The sequence below is a fragment of the Juglans microcarpa x Juglans regia genome, chromosome 8D (genome assembly GCF_004785595.1).
Source record: "Juglans microcarpa x Juglans regia isolate MS1-56 chromosome 8D, Jm3101_v1.0, whole genome shotgun sequence".
NCBI classification, from domain to species: domain Eukaryota; kingdom Viridiplantae; phylum Streptophyta; class Magnoliopsida; order Fagales; family Juglandaceae; genus Juglans; species Juglans microcarpa x Juglans regia.
The window spans coordinates 1,590,717-1,607,129 of record NC_054608.1 but is presented as its reverse complement, the minus strand read 5'-3'; the positions used below and the strand labels follow the sequence as shown (position 1 = coordinate 1,607,129).

General features: G+C 32.7%; 1 protein-coding gene across 4 annotated transcripts; it reads right to left on the bottom strand.

Annotated features, from left to right (window-relative positions):
- Positions 1 to 444: 444 nt before the first annotated feature.
- On the bottom strand, positions 445 to 15,214 carry LOC121242721 (type IV inositol polyphosphate 5-phosphatase 3). 4 transcript variants are annotated; one of them, XR_005935949.1, is made up of 13 exons: positions 14,784 to 15,214; positions 9,820 to 9,857; positions 9,551 to 9,719; positions 8,650 to 8,721; positions 7,783 to 7,858; positions 7,560 to 7,664; positions 6,435 to 7,293; positions 5,719 to 5,903; positions 4,745 to 4,853; positions 3,369 to 3,511; positions 2,178 to 2,412; positions 1,673 to 1,812; positions 445 to 812 (listed from the first exon to the last, which is right to left on the bottom strand). XR_005935949.1 is itself a non-coding variant. In XM_041140662.1 (13 exons), exons 3-13 carry the CDS (start codon positions 9,847 to 9,849, stop codon positions 798 to 800), a joined length of 1,998 nt encoding a protein of 665 aa, XP_040996596.1. In that variant the 5' UTR covers positions 9,850 to 9,857; positions 14,784 to 14,830; positions 14,940 to 15,214; the 3' UTR covers positions 445 to 797. The 4 variants fall into 4 exon arrangements, 3 of the variants coding, with proteins under 3 accessions (XP_040996596.1, XP_040996597.1, XP_040996595.1); XM_041140662.1 differs by lacking the exon at positions 1,673 to 1,812 and having other exon boundaries at positions 14,784 to 14,830; positions 14,940 to 15,214; XM_041140663.1 differs by lacking the exon at positions 1,673 to 1,812 and having other exon boundaries at positions 9,551 to 9,674; positions 14,784 to 14,830; positions 14,940 to 15,212.
- Positions 15,215 to 16,413: the final 1,199 nt, after the last annotated feature.

Genomic DNA, 16,413 nt, shown 5'->3' with positions numbered 1-16,413 from the left:
GATACTTAACCCTCCTACTCTTGCACAAATATCACAAGAAGCACATAAATCTGGAAAGATGCAAGTATGTATGGAAAGGTTAATCTGGTTGTGAAGTTCATGTTCGTGGGTTCAAGTCTTAAGAGAAGCCACAACGTAAGAAATGTTGGGAGGGTAGGACTGTATCCAGATTCCAAACCCCTAGTTTCTAAGATGCCACTTATGTGTGAGATCAATATTGAGTAATGAGTAATGACTCCAAATGTGCATACAGCAACTCGGGCGGATAAAATGGTTTCGGGATGGGAAGGTGGAGGTGAAATTTGTTATGTTCATATGATGGAATTCATTTTTTCGTACAGCTGTTGCCAAACACACACATGAATTTACCTATAAAAAAAATTCTTGGAACATAAGATATATTTCCCAATAGAATTTCAAAAGAAACTAAAGTTGGAAGGTAAATAGCACAAATCTGCATATAGCAGCAATATCTCATGAGAATATGGATCAACCGTCTTTTACAAGGTCTACTTTCTAAGCAACTAGAGAACTTTCCACTCGTAGCTGTGATCTCCAATACACACTACTTACAGTAATAATCCACTTGTGTGAACCTGCCTTCAGAACTAATATGCTCTATGAGACCTATTGGTAAAACCCCTACAGCTAAGACCTTTACACACTAACTGCAATATACAATATCAATGACCAATAAATGAAATTGAAATAATGCACGTGAAATGTAGTAATGCTATTGAGAATTTCACAAGTTGCCGGATCTCTCATCCACTCTTTAAGTGTTGAGAAATCCTCCCTCAATCATGTATTTCCTGCATTAGAGAGAGATTTTCATTTAAAAAGGAAAAAAAAGTAGGATAGTGGCAAAGAAAAAACAGAATAAATGAATATGATGGATGCCCCCCCCCCCCCCCCCCCAATCGGCGGCCTCAAAAAGAAAAAAAAAAAAAAAGAAGAACAGAGAAGTAAGTGTCATTGGTTCCAAGTTGAGAGTTTAACTTATGCGAGGGAGCATGTGATCCAATGGTGACATGCTCTTGCATTGGGTTTCTTGGTGTAAAAGTGATCACTGCATGTATGATGTAACTATATCCCATTGAAGAAGCTTCAACCTGATTTCTTATGGAAGGTATCGGGGTGGAACCTTAGCCCCATCTGGTGAGGTGAACCAAGGTACAATTGGCAATTGAAGAAGGTGGGCTAGGGCTTAGAACTTTAATCCTCTTTAATCAAGTTGTTCTGGGGAAATTATTTTGGCATTATGGTTATGAGAGAGAGAGAGAGAGAGAGAGAGAGAGAGAGAGAGAGTTTATGGAGGGTGCTAGTGGAGACAAAGTATGGAAGCTTGGGAAGTGGTTGGTATTCCAACGAAAAAAACTAGGCCAGAGGAAAAAAATAAGGTTAGTATGTCGAAGTAGGTTCAATGAAAGGTTTATCATTCTATACAGAGAGGATAAACATATAGGTTTGCTTGCTTCAACACTGGCACCCTTGGAGGCGTCAACCAGCATGATGGTAAAGCTTCTTGGTATCCTATAGACGTATGATCAAATCCTGGCTTCACCAGAGCAGGGGGTTTAATAGAAAGACAGCGGGCTTCCCTAATTGTCTTATCACAGACTTTGGGACCCCAAGAAAATACAGTAACATACGTAATAAAATGACCAGCAACCTTAGCTATGGAGAACTAGAATATAGCTCAATCTCATTTTCAAGCTTAGTTCTGGTCTCAGCTTGCACATAAGATGACCAATCTTGCCATAGCATGACCAAACCCATCAGATCACCAAATGAAGCACACCAGAATCAGGCCTGTTAAAATTCAACCAGATAAAGGCTCTAAGATCCAGCCTTAGAATAATCCTATAAATTTGAATAGTCATGTCAAAGAATGTCCCCAAAGCTTCAAAAGCTTTATAAAGATTACTGGACCAGCCACCCAAAGTGGTTTCTCTAAAAATTCCAAAAGAATTCAGAGTTCATGTCTATATGAACTACAGCCAAGGCTTGTAAAAAGGAGATTGCATGTCAACTTCAAAATAAAGGGCTTTGTTTTATTTTATATTCCGAAAAAGGAGTTAACAGAATGTTTCCCTAGAAATAGTTATTTTAGTACAGCCTAGCTACTCTGATGAGAACCTCATGCAATCACACACACGGCATGGCAAAGTACTCACCTCTCCCAATATTAAGCTGCTCATTCCAGCATCAATACCCATATTTGCTATAACATCTTCCCTTTCAATCTCTGCATCAGTGAATGTGAGTGCCCGCTGTAGTTTCCTGGGAGAAAACACCTCAACCTCAGCCATATATGTGGCAGTCACAGGTCGGTGATCTGAAAGTTTAAGCTCAGTCCTCCTGTAACTTAATAGCTTCAGTCCCTTGCCATATGAAAGAACACGATCACACCTGGAACAAGAGTGTCAGCTACAGTGATTTTTTAAGGAAATAATTGAGATTTGTCACAAACAAATATATGTATTTACATGTTGCTACCTATTATGTTTAAATTTGAACAATGGTCAAAATCTAATATAGATCTAAACAAAGCACCTTTGGGGATTTCCAGAGCACATGTTCACTAACTTGTTAAATTTATATTCACTATAAATGAAAGTTTTAATAACTACTATAAATGAAAGCTATGTGGAATAACTTGTCTTAGTTGTAATGGTAGAACTAAGAAAGAAGAGACACTGAATCCATAGTGCAAATGTAGCCCGGCGGGTACGATGCCAAAGTTGTAAAGTTAAACTACTGAAGACATTAAACTTTCCTTTCATGGTACTCACTCAAAGGGTTAAAATTATTCCAAAGCAATCTAGTCTTTCAATTAGATTCACTCCCTAAATACAATCATTCACAGTTTACGAACACGAAATTGCAGTTCCTAGAATCTTTTCCAGAATTTATCACAAGGCAGATAATGGAAAAGCAACTGAGATGACAACAAAATGCTTGCCGGTTAGACCTTTTCAATACTTTGTATCCAATAAGAGAAATGATATTTGCAGTCGTGGAGTGCGTAAGCGCCATGCAATCCTTTTGAAAAAAGTGAGTAAATACGAGACCCACATGACAAAAAAAAAAAACTAATTTTTTAATAGTGGACCCAATTCTTTTTGAAAAGGATTGCGCGACGCTTGCGTACTCCACGACTGTATGTAGCATTACTCTAAATGCCAAATGAAACAAACCAACACTTAGAAGTTATCTGGAAAGGTTTACTTCAACAGAACAAACTAAATCATAACTTCTCTAACATGATGAAACAACCATTTTCTGGGGCTGAGTTAGCAACCAAATAAGCATAATATTAGCAGGTGCAGGGATCAAGCACTCGGACTAGGCAAGTAGAAGCATACCATGCTGGTGTACGCTTTCCAGCCTTTGGATCCTCTCCATAGTACTTTTCTGAATTGATCTCATATTTATATGTAGGTGGGAATCTTAAAGTACCCTCAGACCATCCATCAAATGCACGACCCTTTTTAAGTTCTCGTACAAGCTGTTAGAATGAGATGTCAATACAACTGAAAGCCAAACTGGATTCCTATAACTTGGCTTTTCTCCAATGTTATGCCCAATCAAATAAGAAAATTACCTTCTCTTTGCAATGACAGATAAGAAAGCATGTCTTAATATAAATACATATAAAGATTTAATGTAATGTTGTGCATTGGTGATCCATACTCAACTAGCACAACTCTATATAAGGATGGAACTCAGTCATAAGTACTGGTGTCATCAGTGACCCATGCTCGACTATATGCCTTAATGTTCAATGTAGCATCTCATTCACCGAATATGAAAACTAAGTTTTACATTTCAATTATTTCTGCCTTTTGTTTCGTGTTTCCCAATGAAGTAAAGAGTAACAAGTGGAATGCCAATACCCATGTTCAAGAAACATGATCTGACCATTCTTCTTTATATAGCCCATTAATGTAAAGCCACATTGCATATATATGAATAGCCATAGATTACATATTTGGGATGATAAATAATCTCAAAATGTGCAACTGAGAAAGAATTAACTACAAACTTCAGTTTTCAAATACCATATCCAGATAATTCAAACCATTATAAATGTAAGGCCATAGACTACATGAGCATTATAGCACATTATTTTCTAGTGTGCTGCACCTTTTGCTTTCTTAATTTTCATGTTAAAAATATTAAATCTATGATCAATTTCTCAATTATGATCAAATCAAGATCAATTCTAATGATTTGGACAAAGAGGTCTAATAAGAAGTAATTCTACATCCTGTGTACTTGGGCTATGCCTTCTTTAATGGACTAAATGTCCATGATTTTCTATATTTGCTTGTAAACCCTAGTTAGGTACTTCTCATGTATACATCCTGTGTAATTGGGCTATCTCTTCTTTTTTTATGAATAAAAATTCTTGATTACCTATCAAAAAAAGAAGTCTACTGATATAAACATCCATGCTTGTATGTTTAAGTGTATATTAATGTCAATGGGGAAAAAAATGTAGATCTAACAAATCTTTCCCTTATCTTGCACCAGACTAATGACCAGAGTTTTTGAATTGTTTGATAAATATAAGTGAACTCAAAATTTGATGTCTACAACACATTCTTGGCTCAGTATTTGTTCAAAATGTCATGTGAGCCCCATTCACATTAAGGTATGATGGACAAGGCTGTGAACAGCGCTACAATAATATTAATCCCCAACTTAGATAGAGTATCACAATAAATTGATTACATACCTGGTCCTTTTCAACCAACTTAGACCACTCCTTTTTGGAAATTAGTTCTTGTGTTTTCTCATAAGGCAAGTTTATACGGTAATTGAGATCACCCAACCAAATTATTCTTCTGCAGAAGAAAGTAAAATGATGTTACTAAACCAACTCCTTTTGAAGGAGGAAGATGCTCCTCAAACATACCAGTGAAATGAAATTACAAATTACCAAAAATTTATTTAATAGTTCATACAGATGATTTTAATATATCAGTAGATGAAACAGTCAGCAAGAAGATGGTTTTATTTAGTTTTACGAGTCACAATACTTTTGCACTTTTTATACTTATTGCTATGAGCTGTAGTTGAGTCCATTGGTTTGTATTGCGAGTCTCCTATATTTGTGGATTCTCCATTTCCAAGTTGAAGCATTACAAAATGTTAGAAACTTTTCTTCAAAGACATGATGGAAACTGATGCATTCATTGGGATGGCATACCTTGGGAACACAAAAACAATGCAAACACACTCAAACAATAACAAAATTCTAAAAGGATGTAAATTCATCCAGAATATACCATTGTTAGAACATTTTTTGTTTGATAATATCTGAAACCTATAAAAAAAAAATATCTGAACCTAAGACGTACCATAACCCCACCTTCTGCCTTTACCGCCTAAGCCATACTCAAGGGCTATGCTCTAACAATACTCAGTAACAGAACATAACAGAAGAAATGTTGAAGTTGATGCATAAAAGTTGAACAAATAGAACCCTTTTTTTTTTTTTTTTAATCAGTAAGTTGAACAAATAGAACCTAACCACCACATAAGCACATGAAGATTTTAGACTTTACAGAACCAACTGTAGTTCCATCATAACTCACGAGAAATAATGATAGCACCAAATAAACCATAAGGAAAAAAGAAAACCTCATTTCCGGGACATGAGGGAGAGATATAGTCTCAGGGTTCAGCAATAGCATGTGATATACTCACTCATGATTATGGATGCTCCTGGGAAGTCCAGTATCAGAAACCGATTGAAATTGAGTTCTCCGAAGTATTTCATGCACATCAGCATTTCTTTTTAGTTCATCTCCATCTTTTTCACCTGATGTCAGGTGAGTACATATAAAACAAAAAAAGGTCTGATGTATGGACATGCTGACGGATATTGATCCCTGGAAGATTGAAGAACTGTCTTGAAATCTGAAAGACTACTATATAATAAGTGAAGACTGAAGTGATAGATGCATTTCAAAATTGAAAAAAAAATAATTAATATTACTCCTCAGAATGAATTAGATAAGAAGTTACTTCTTTTTACTTTATATTTTAAATCAACTCTACTACATCTTTTAGCATAAAACAATGGGCACCTTTCTTATTATCGCAGGAAAACTCACACTTTTCAATTCATGGATATCTACGTTATGCTAGTAGATCCTTTGATTACTTTAATCCCTATGCCTTGAGGAATGAGATACTTGGCTTTAAAAATACGACACATTTGGTATAATGCATGCCAACTACTGCATGCAGCACCTAACCTAAAACATCAGATTGAAAGCAATGCAAGTAAAGAGGAGAACTGCAAATAACAATAAAAATAAAATAAAATGTTTTTCCTCACAACGAAATTATAAAAACAAGCACTACGGCCAAAAAGAATTCACAATAATGAAGAAAAAACATCAGGGAAAGAAACAAACCTTGTTACCAATGTAGCCCATAACACCAACACCAACTGTAGACACTTTTAAGTTCTGAATATGTCTACGCAAGTTCCTACGGACCCATATAGTGAGGAAAATCCCAACCATCTGCTTGCTTACCATCCTTACAAATGAAGATCTTCGCTTCCTCTTCAAGAGAGATTTGAGGTCAATTTCTGCAAGCAGTGCTATCTGTGGAGGCACTTCATTTGTAGTTGACTTGAAAGAACTATATGTCGTGAAAGATTTGGATGCTTTAAAAGATTTAACTGATCTGAAGGAATTAGGCCTCTCTAATACACGCTGAGATAACAAGTTTAATGGAGGCTCTGGCCAGCTCAAACCAATCCTTTCTGATCCACTAAGAATTTTGGTTAATTTGCCACAGTGTCGAGCAACTGATGTTTCCACATTTTCTGAATGTTCTGTCCTCAAACAATTTAACCTATCCAACCTCTTTGGAGAAGAAAATTGGCTCTGTAATTCTTCTTCTCCTGGAAAGCCTAATTTGGCACTTCCAGGACAGTCTGAAACTCCAGAATTCACATATGTGGTTTGCTCTGTGATTGATCCATCCTTACCTTCATCAAAATCATTGGATTCTTCATCCAATGGATGAACTTCATCACCTACATCACTATCACTTTCAAGAAACATCTCCTCTTCTATATATGGGATATCATCAGATGGCTTATACTTTGATGGAGAGGGGGGATCACTAAAGGATTTTATATTTGTTTCCTTGGGCCGGATTCGATTCAGTGTTTCACGGATGATCTTTTCCCACCTTGGAACTGGGCGACTATCTTCAGCACCAAAGATATTCCCGGCATTTAATGGCACAATCTCTTGAAGACTGTGAACAAAAAGCAGATGTCATGCTTCCAAGGACTCCACCGGATATAAACAACAGGTTAAGATCAGAGAGAGCGGTATAGAACAAATTTTTTTGTAACAGAAAGAACCGCTCACATTTTTTGACATGTATCACAATTAAATGCAGAATATCAACAATTATGAGATAATAAAACAGATTAGTGCAACATAAAGCAAATATAAAAGCACCAAATTTAACATAACATATAATCTACACATATACATGAAACTTCTGAAAAAACTCACCCAAGCACATATATATCAGCTGGCTCGTTGATATTTACCCAATCATCAATATCTAGGTCATCAGGTGGAAGTTTCCCTCCAACATTCCAAGTCCCAACGCATATTCTAGGACAAAAGGAGAGCCAAATAAAAATAATTGACTAACTCAAAATGATACCATGGCTTTTTGTACTTTCCAGAATGAGTGCAACAAGTGTTCACTCTAAAATTAGGCACACTATACCTGACTTCCTCGCTGTTTATATATTGTGCCCTAAAAGTTTCTGATTTTCTTCTTCTTCTTAACATTGGAAGGCCATCTGAAGTCCAAAAATAAAAAATAAAAAATCAGCCTACAAAGTAATGAAGCATGAGAGGATAGTATTAGAACTGGAAATACGCATAAGATTTGAGATTAAGCAGCATTATTGTTGATAAAATGGATTTTTTTCCCAAAGAATACAATTAATTTCGAACTGACTAATATCTATTGCTACAGAATTATTCAATTTTCATGTGGAGCCCACACCCTCTACCCTCTCAATAAGCTCCTCATTATATATCTCGATACATGAACAGGAAGGGGCAACAATGGCCAACCACAAGAAGCATCCGGAATAGAATAGTCATAATTTGAGGTATTATCCAACTTAAGATGGAAAAATGCTATTGCATTACTACCTAACTTCGGGTAATAATTTAGTATAGCTACCTTCTTATTCATATTCTCTGAAATAAATTGATGCCAATACAAGACACAGGGGTGATTAATTATATCAAGCAATCTTCACTTCAAATCTTAAATCATTCTAGGTTCCATTTGGTCAGCATTTGAGAGCCAATTTCTAGGGACACGGAGAAATTCCAATTGAGAGACAAAACTTTTCAAATTACCCAAATTTGAATAGTCTGATGAAATCCAATTGTGTCCAACCAATGAAAGGATTACTGATGTTTATTCAAGAAATATGTTGTCAAGAGCAGCCTCAATACCAAACGTCTTCCTCCATCACCAAAACCAAGAATTGGTACAATTTCAATAAGCCACTGAAACTAATGAATATCTAAAAACACTGATCACAATGTGCAAACTGTGTAAATGAAAAATTACCTTCAAGGTCAACCTGAGCATCATCCCCTTTTTTGCCCATCAACCGCGATTGTCTTCCCTGTTGACCAAATCCTGCAAACATACATTTGATAGTCTGACTCAAGCCTTGAAAGGGACTCTTTAAAACATGAGGAGAAAAAAAAAAACAATCCGAGTACAACACTATCCCGTTCTAACAATAACATCCGCATAAGCCAAAAAACAGAATTATAAACTTCAGATCTGCCCAAGGACCTACTTCAATGGGTCCTCAAAAAAACCCATTAACACCATGAAATCCATGCAGGCTCGTTTGGGGAGTGAGATAAAATGAAAATTTTGCGAATAGTAGTAAAATAATTTATGAATAGGAGTGAGATAGTTTAATAAAAAGTTGAATTCATGAAAAATATTATAGAGTTAAAATATTGTTAAAATATAGTTCTATAATTTTAATTTTGTTTGAGGATTTGAAAAGGTTGAATTATTTTTTATTTTTTGTTTGAAAGTTTGTGAAAGTTGTAATCATTAGTTTGAAAATTTTGTATTTAAATTATGTTTGGAAATGAGATGGGATGAGATGAGACGAGAATTTTGGGATGAGATTTATTTCCAAACAAGCTATTAAACCATCAAAAGCATATTTCCAAGATATCCACACAAACTAATAAGCAACCAGTTCCAGTGTTTCCCCAGAGGCCCATTTCCCAGTTAGAATTCTTGATGAGTTCCTCAATTTTTTTTTTTTTGTTTTTGAAGGCGTCAAACTCAGACTTTCTTGCACTATCGGGCTATCGGCAACACCACCAAATCCACACAAACCAACCAAGTTCCAATATAGAAGTAAGATATTGAGAAAAACTATTAACTTTTTTTTTAAAAGAAAACAAAAAGTTGAAGGCTTTAACGCGAGGATTGTGACCTTCAGCCTCGGAATCTGAATCGGAACCGGAATCTATATCGAAGTCGTCCTCGTCAGCGCTGAAATCGGAGTCCTTGGTGCTGATGTTAAGCCATTTGCGTATCACCACTCTGGGCCAGAAGAGCTGTACGCACCACCAACCCAAACAACATATTTCAGCTCTACTTCTCTGCAAGTTTTCCATCAATATTGTTTATCCAAAAACCAAAGCCCATAAAATAGAATTCACAAAAGAAAATTCACGGAGCAAGAAAGAGTAACAGTAGTACCTCTGGTTGGTTCTTCGAACGTTGCTTCATATCTGTGAAGATACAGATTGATAACCAAATGGTACAAAACAAAAGAAGAAGAACAATGAAAGTGCAGCTTGCAATAGAGAGCACAGAGCAAGAGAGACAGAGAGGAAACAATTAAAGGAGAAAGAATAACGGTAGTGGAAGGTTTCGTGGGACTTAATTTTTTTTCCCCCCCACCCCCCTGGGTGCTTTGACATTGAGGCTTGTATGGGAAGTGGCAATAATGAGATGTGATGAAAATTTTATGAATAATAATAAAATAATTTGTAAAAATTTGTAATAATTTGGATATTAAGAATATCTTAGATATTTTTAAAATATTTTATTATTATTTATTATTATTTTTATTAATTTTTTATTATTATTTAATATTTCATTATTAATTTATTATTATTTTATTATTACTATTCATAACTCTTTTCAATATTTTTTAACATTTTTTATTATCCAAATGTTGTTATTTTTGTGTTTTAAAAAATGAGAGGAAAAAAATTAAATAAAAAATATTATAAACTTAAAATATTGTAATAATATAGTTTTATAATATTAATTTTGTTTAATAATTTAAAAAAATTATAATTATTTTTTATTTTTCTATATATATATATTTTTTATTATCTTCCATAGTGGCGTGAAAAATTGATCTGAAAGCAAGGGTTAATCATGCTTCTTTTGACAGAAACTGGAATTTCACCCTTTCATATGAATGGAAACTCTCCAACTTATAACTATACTATTATATTAATATATTTGTGACATGTGTCACAAAAATTAATGTGAGATCGGTTTGCAGATGCTCTGATCTCGAGTCGAAATGCATCGATTAATAATACCTCAATTCCAAGTCCATGATCAAGAACATATAATAATAATTATAAGAAGTCGACTCATGGAGATAATCTTCATGTAATTTACCATTATATATATTAATTATCCACTACAGCCGTTGGACCCCAACCAGACCTCGTGAAATATCATTCCCCTTTTATCACTATCTAATTCATGCACAAAGACATCCATATATCCAACCACCAACGCCAATGCATTGCCTCTAGCTATTGTGGTCCTCATGATCAAGGTGAATGCATTATATATATATATATATATATATAAAATATTTGTTTAGATATCGGAAACCTTTCCAAGACATGACCCTTCAGGCTCATCTTTGTAGAGTAAATTTTGGTCCCGTGTACCGTTGATTGTATATACATTGACTATCTAGAATTCACTGGTGATGCTTTGAACAAGCTTCCAACATTAACACATGAAATGTATATGCACTACCCAATACGATTAATCAATCAGTATGTATAAAGCTTAATTATTCAGAATATATTGAAATATCTCATTAACAAATGCTTGAAAGAGAGAGATCATGAGCAGCATCATGCATTAGGCAATTTATATATTTATATATATATATATATAAGATGATCATTATCCTTAAATTAGTCTTGTTATTTTAATTTCATAGTTTTTTTGTTTTTCTGTAATCACTAGCAAGGAATTAACCGGCCTACGTTAAGTTATGTAATAAATTATATTATCTTGCGTTATAAAATGGCTATATATCTTAATTTGTTCATGGCCATAGCTAACCATGCAGCATGAAACCTTAAAGCTATAACTGTGGCTGTTCAGCTTTCTGTTACTTGCATCCAGTTGCAAGAAAAAACACGAGAAGAACAGGGACAGGGAGAAAGAGTACTCATGTGGATGATAAGCAGCGGCACTAATATTTAATTTTGACAGTGTAAAATTATCACTTATCTCAAAAGTTTAAACTGATAAAAAGATATAAATTTTATTATTTATTTTATATCTTAATATTTTCCTCATGTGTGGGCCAGACTCCCCTTCAACGGGTAGCCCAACACGTGAAATATTTAATTAAATGAGATAGAGTATAGAGTCAGGATTCGAATTCAAAACCTCTACTCTGATACCATATGAAATCATCATTTATCTCAAAAGCTTAAACTAATAGAAAGAGATAAATTTTATTATTTATTTTATATGTACTTGCTTTATTGGTTGCTATCCAAAAATATATTGTTTTTTCCATAGAGTTTTATTATATACAAATAAATTTACATACCAATCTGCGTATTAATATTGTTACTTTTATATTTTAAATTCAAATTAACACAATTTTTAATAAAATTCACTTTCTAACTAATCATATAAAATCGTTTATAATTAAATTTTTTTTTTTTCATGTGCATGCCATTTTCAATACAGTGACCAGCTACATTCTGAAGTACAGTACACTCTAAAGAAATGGACCACAACTACATGACAACATCTAGGCAACGCTGCACAAAATACCAGATGATTTTATTTTGCTTTTGTTTCTTCCCCATTCGGTCTTAAAAAAAAAATTCTTTTCCAAAAAACTTCGATCTGTTTTAATCCAAACTCATACAAACAAATATTTACTAAATAATAACATGCATGCAATATTTCTATGTTTTTTTTTTTTGTGCAAATTAAGGTGAATTACTACTTGTTTGGAACATATAAGTCGGTGGCCAGATGGTTTGTTCTTGTTTAGTATTTTAATTTGTGAGGAGTTTTGGTGCCTTTTGATGGATGGATGGATGGGATCGACAAGCCAATATGAGTGTCAGAGCCTTTTGTCGCATGGTGGGGCCTGTGGGGAAGTTGGCTTGGAAGATTAGAAACTCTGGGAAGTCGCATGAATGGTCCTCGATCCACAAGACATCATGATTAATATGGAGTGAAACTGGTCCCACTACTAGTGCCACATGATGTGCAGCACCCATCCAATAAGAAGTTACTATATGTATATACACTGATTTTTCGTCAAATTTGTTCACTTTAGTTTGAGGAAACGTGTCAACTCATTTAATTTAATTTTATCTTATTATTATAATTTTTATATAAAATATAATAAATAATTTAATTTTTTAAATTAAAAAAAAAAATAATAAATAATATTATAATAATATAACTTTTAATTTTTATTTAAAATCATCTCATTTCATTACTATCTAAACAGACTTAGAATTTCATAACTTAATTATATGAGTGATATTACTCTACCGCTCAAAATACACTACTCAAACTTATCGTTGAATTAAAAATATTTTTTTATTTTTTTCAAATTTTTTTATTATTTTAAAATATTTTTAAAAAATAAAAAAATATATATCAATATATTAATAATTATTTCTTTAACTATTAAGTAATGGAAAAAATTAAAAAAAAATTAAAATATACAAGAGGTGAAAATGAATGACAAGTTGAGTAGACAAAATCTCATCTTTCTAATTATATATATAGTCCTACCCTAGACTTTTGCAATTAATATGCTTGCGATCCATCGATAATTGATCACGACAGCTAGCTAGCTAGCATGTTTGGTATATATATCATATATGTTTTTACCATAACCATGCATGCCACTTTGAGATCATCAGCATCTGGTACTGCTAATGATCTAGCTAAGTACTACATATGCTGAAATTGCTATATATATATATACCTAATTTCCCAGAAAAACTAGATGATAGTAAATTATATATATATATATATATATATATATATATATATATATATAAAGCCAGGTAGGTGAATAATTAATTAATTATTACACCAATTTTTTTTTTTATAATTTGTAAAGCACTAATTAGTAATAATTAAATATAATAAAAAATGATAAACATTAATAATAGGCTGCCAGGTAATCCAAGTTTACCTACTGCCAGCTTCTATCATTTAATTGGTGGATTCTGGCCAATGATGTCATGCATGATGGTCATCATGTGAAATGCGATTATTATTTTTAATAATTTGTTCTTTTTCTTTCCCTCATTATTAATGTAGGAAGAACAATATGATAATTAAGGTTGGTTTGGCTCGATAAAATTAAATTATTTCGTCTCTTATAATTTTTATAAACTCTTACATAATATATAATAAATAATTTAATTTTTTTAAATTTTAAATTTTAAAATAAAAATAATATTATAATAATATTTTATTCAAATTTTAATAAAATATCTCATCTCATCTCATTTAAACTGCATAATCAAGCGAGTCTTATAATCCACATGCTAGCTTGTGAATTATAACTTATAAACCTTTCTTTTCTTGACAACTTCTTAGACCTAAATATTGGCCGGATCAAAACATGAAGTTTCTGGTCCGGTGAATCAAAGGAAACACCTTATCCAGAAAGGAAAAATAATTTGAATGGAAAAAAAGGGTTCAGAGAGTTCAGTACCGATCACCCACTTTATTATAATATGCTTGCTGGAACGACTCGAACGAGTATTTTTTTTTTTTTGCTAATTATTTATTTATTTCACATGATGTTCTTCTTTCCTAATTTTCATCTGAAGAATTTTACTCATCAATTACTATTCACTTTTACACCTCACGTCAATATAATTTTTTTTTTCTCTATAAAGTGGGGTATTTTTTATAAGGTTGTGAGTATGGGATAGTGAACAGTGACTGATGATAAAAATTTTCATTTCCATATATTCTCCCACCCTCCCAAAAAAAAAAAAAATTAAAAAAATATTGCAAGTCTTACAAAAAAGCTGGGAATTAACAGTAGTTTGATCTTCATTTTTGACAGCTAAAGTCGTGATCTTATCCATCATAAATTGAGGAAAATGTGGGAAAGAAAAAGTTTCTCCAAACACCAATCGACACGAACAAATGTAAAACTCGATCCATATCTCAACAGATGCTTTCATTATGAAAACAAAGAATATCAGAACACAGAGAGAGAGAGAGAGAGAGAGAGAGAGAGAGAGAGAGTGAAAAAAAAGGAAGAAAACACAACCATATATATATATATATGCATGACTTGGAGATCAATTAAAGAGTAAATGAATGGAATTAACATACCTTTGTCTAAATACATGAATATGTATATATATTATGTATCTGTCTGTAGGCCGTGCGCGCTTCAGTGGCCAGGCCCTGCTTCAGCCATCAAAGAGATCTGCACGAACATGATCATGGATATCTTATATAATCTGCTTCAAAGCAACCTTTTTTCAGCTTAATTTCCATCTAGTAGGAAAAGCAAGCAAGCAATTAGGAAGTAGGACCTCGCTCGCTTTTATAGGAAAAAACGACAAGAACACACCCAGCTAGCAAGCAAAACCAGCTACTATTGGTATATAGAAAAGCAGCTAGCTGAATAATTGCATCTGATCTTGCTTTCAAAGTAGTAAAAACTGGTCTCTCTGATCCGGTTTTGGCCGGTGTCTGGAAATAATTAAGCAGAGATGCGCTCTGGCCTTTATTCGACTACTCTTTGATCCAACATCCTCCTTACACGTGGTCCTCTCCACAATCAATATTCTGGGTCCCTTTCCAGTTTGTTAGTATTCCACGGGTACTTTTCCTCAACGTGTTTCAAGTGTACTATTATATACATATAAATATACATACATACATATATATATATTTATATCATATATTTATAATTTTATTTACCAAACTCATTTTGTTAGTTTTCTTTTAAAATTTAAATTTTGAATTTAAATTTTATAATTTTTAACATATCAATAACTGACATGTGGATAAGTAAATTTTTCTTAAATACATTTAATATTTTTCTTATATATATTTGAGAACTGTTACATACACACAAAAAGATTATATAAAGTAAATTCATAAATTGATGTAATTTTATAAAATTCATTAAATATACTTTACAATAAAAATAACTTTACAATATGACATATCACATCAAACTATATCAGTTTATAACTTTATTTTTATGTAATGATGTCTATAGTATTTTCCTATATATTTGCTATATATATATATATCCTATTATAAGACATTAATTATCACTTTAATTGCAACCAGATTTTTTAACAAATCATCAGACAAAATTATTAATTAATTTCGTCTGACAATATTTCTTGATCGATCTTAGTGTCGGTTTCAAGGATTCTAACTAAGCTACTATTAATATATTCAAAACTAAAATACCCATTTATTGATACAAATCTTTTTCACGATACAAATTATTTTATTGATATTTTGTGATATAATGGAGTAATAATTCGGTATTTTTTAAATATGAACACGCGATTTCTTATCTTTTGTCAATAAAAATTAGTGATGATCATGATAGAATAAATGATAATTTAAATAATTATATGATATTACGTGATAATTATACGAAAATACTATGCCATTTATATTCTTGAAACTATCTAGCGACTAGCTATACTATATTCTTATCTAACTATCCATCACGTGCTTTGACAGTAATTCTGTCGCAACATAAAAAACCACACATACATACATACATACAACAACAAGAAATTAATATGAAAATAGAAACAACAACAACAACAAGAAAAAAAATGTTGCAAAGCAACAAAAGTAAAACTTAGGCGCCACCCATGTGAATGAAAATGATGTTGTCCCCACCATTAAAAAAAATACAATTCATGCTTGCTTTATTTTTTTTATCAATCAATCGGCTTGATCAAGTGCTTTTTCGCTGTTGATGTTTGAAATGTGCTTTGATTGTAATTTACTAATTGTGTCACGACATAAATA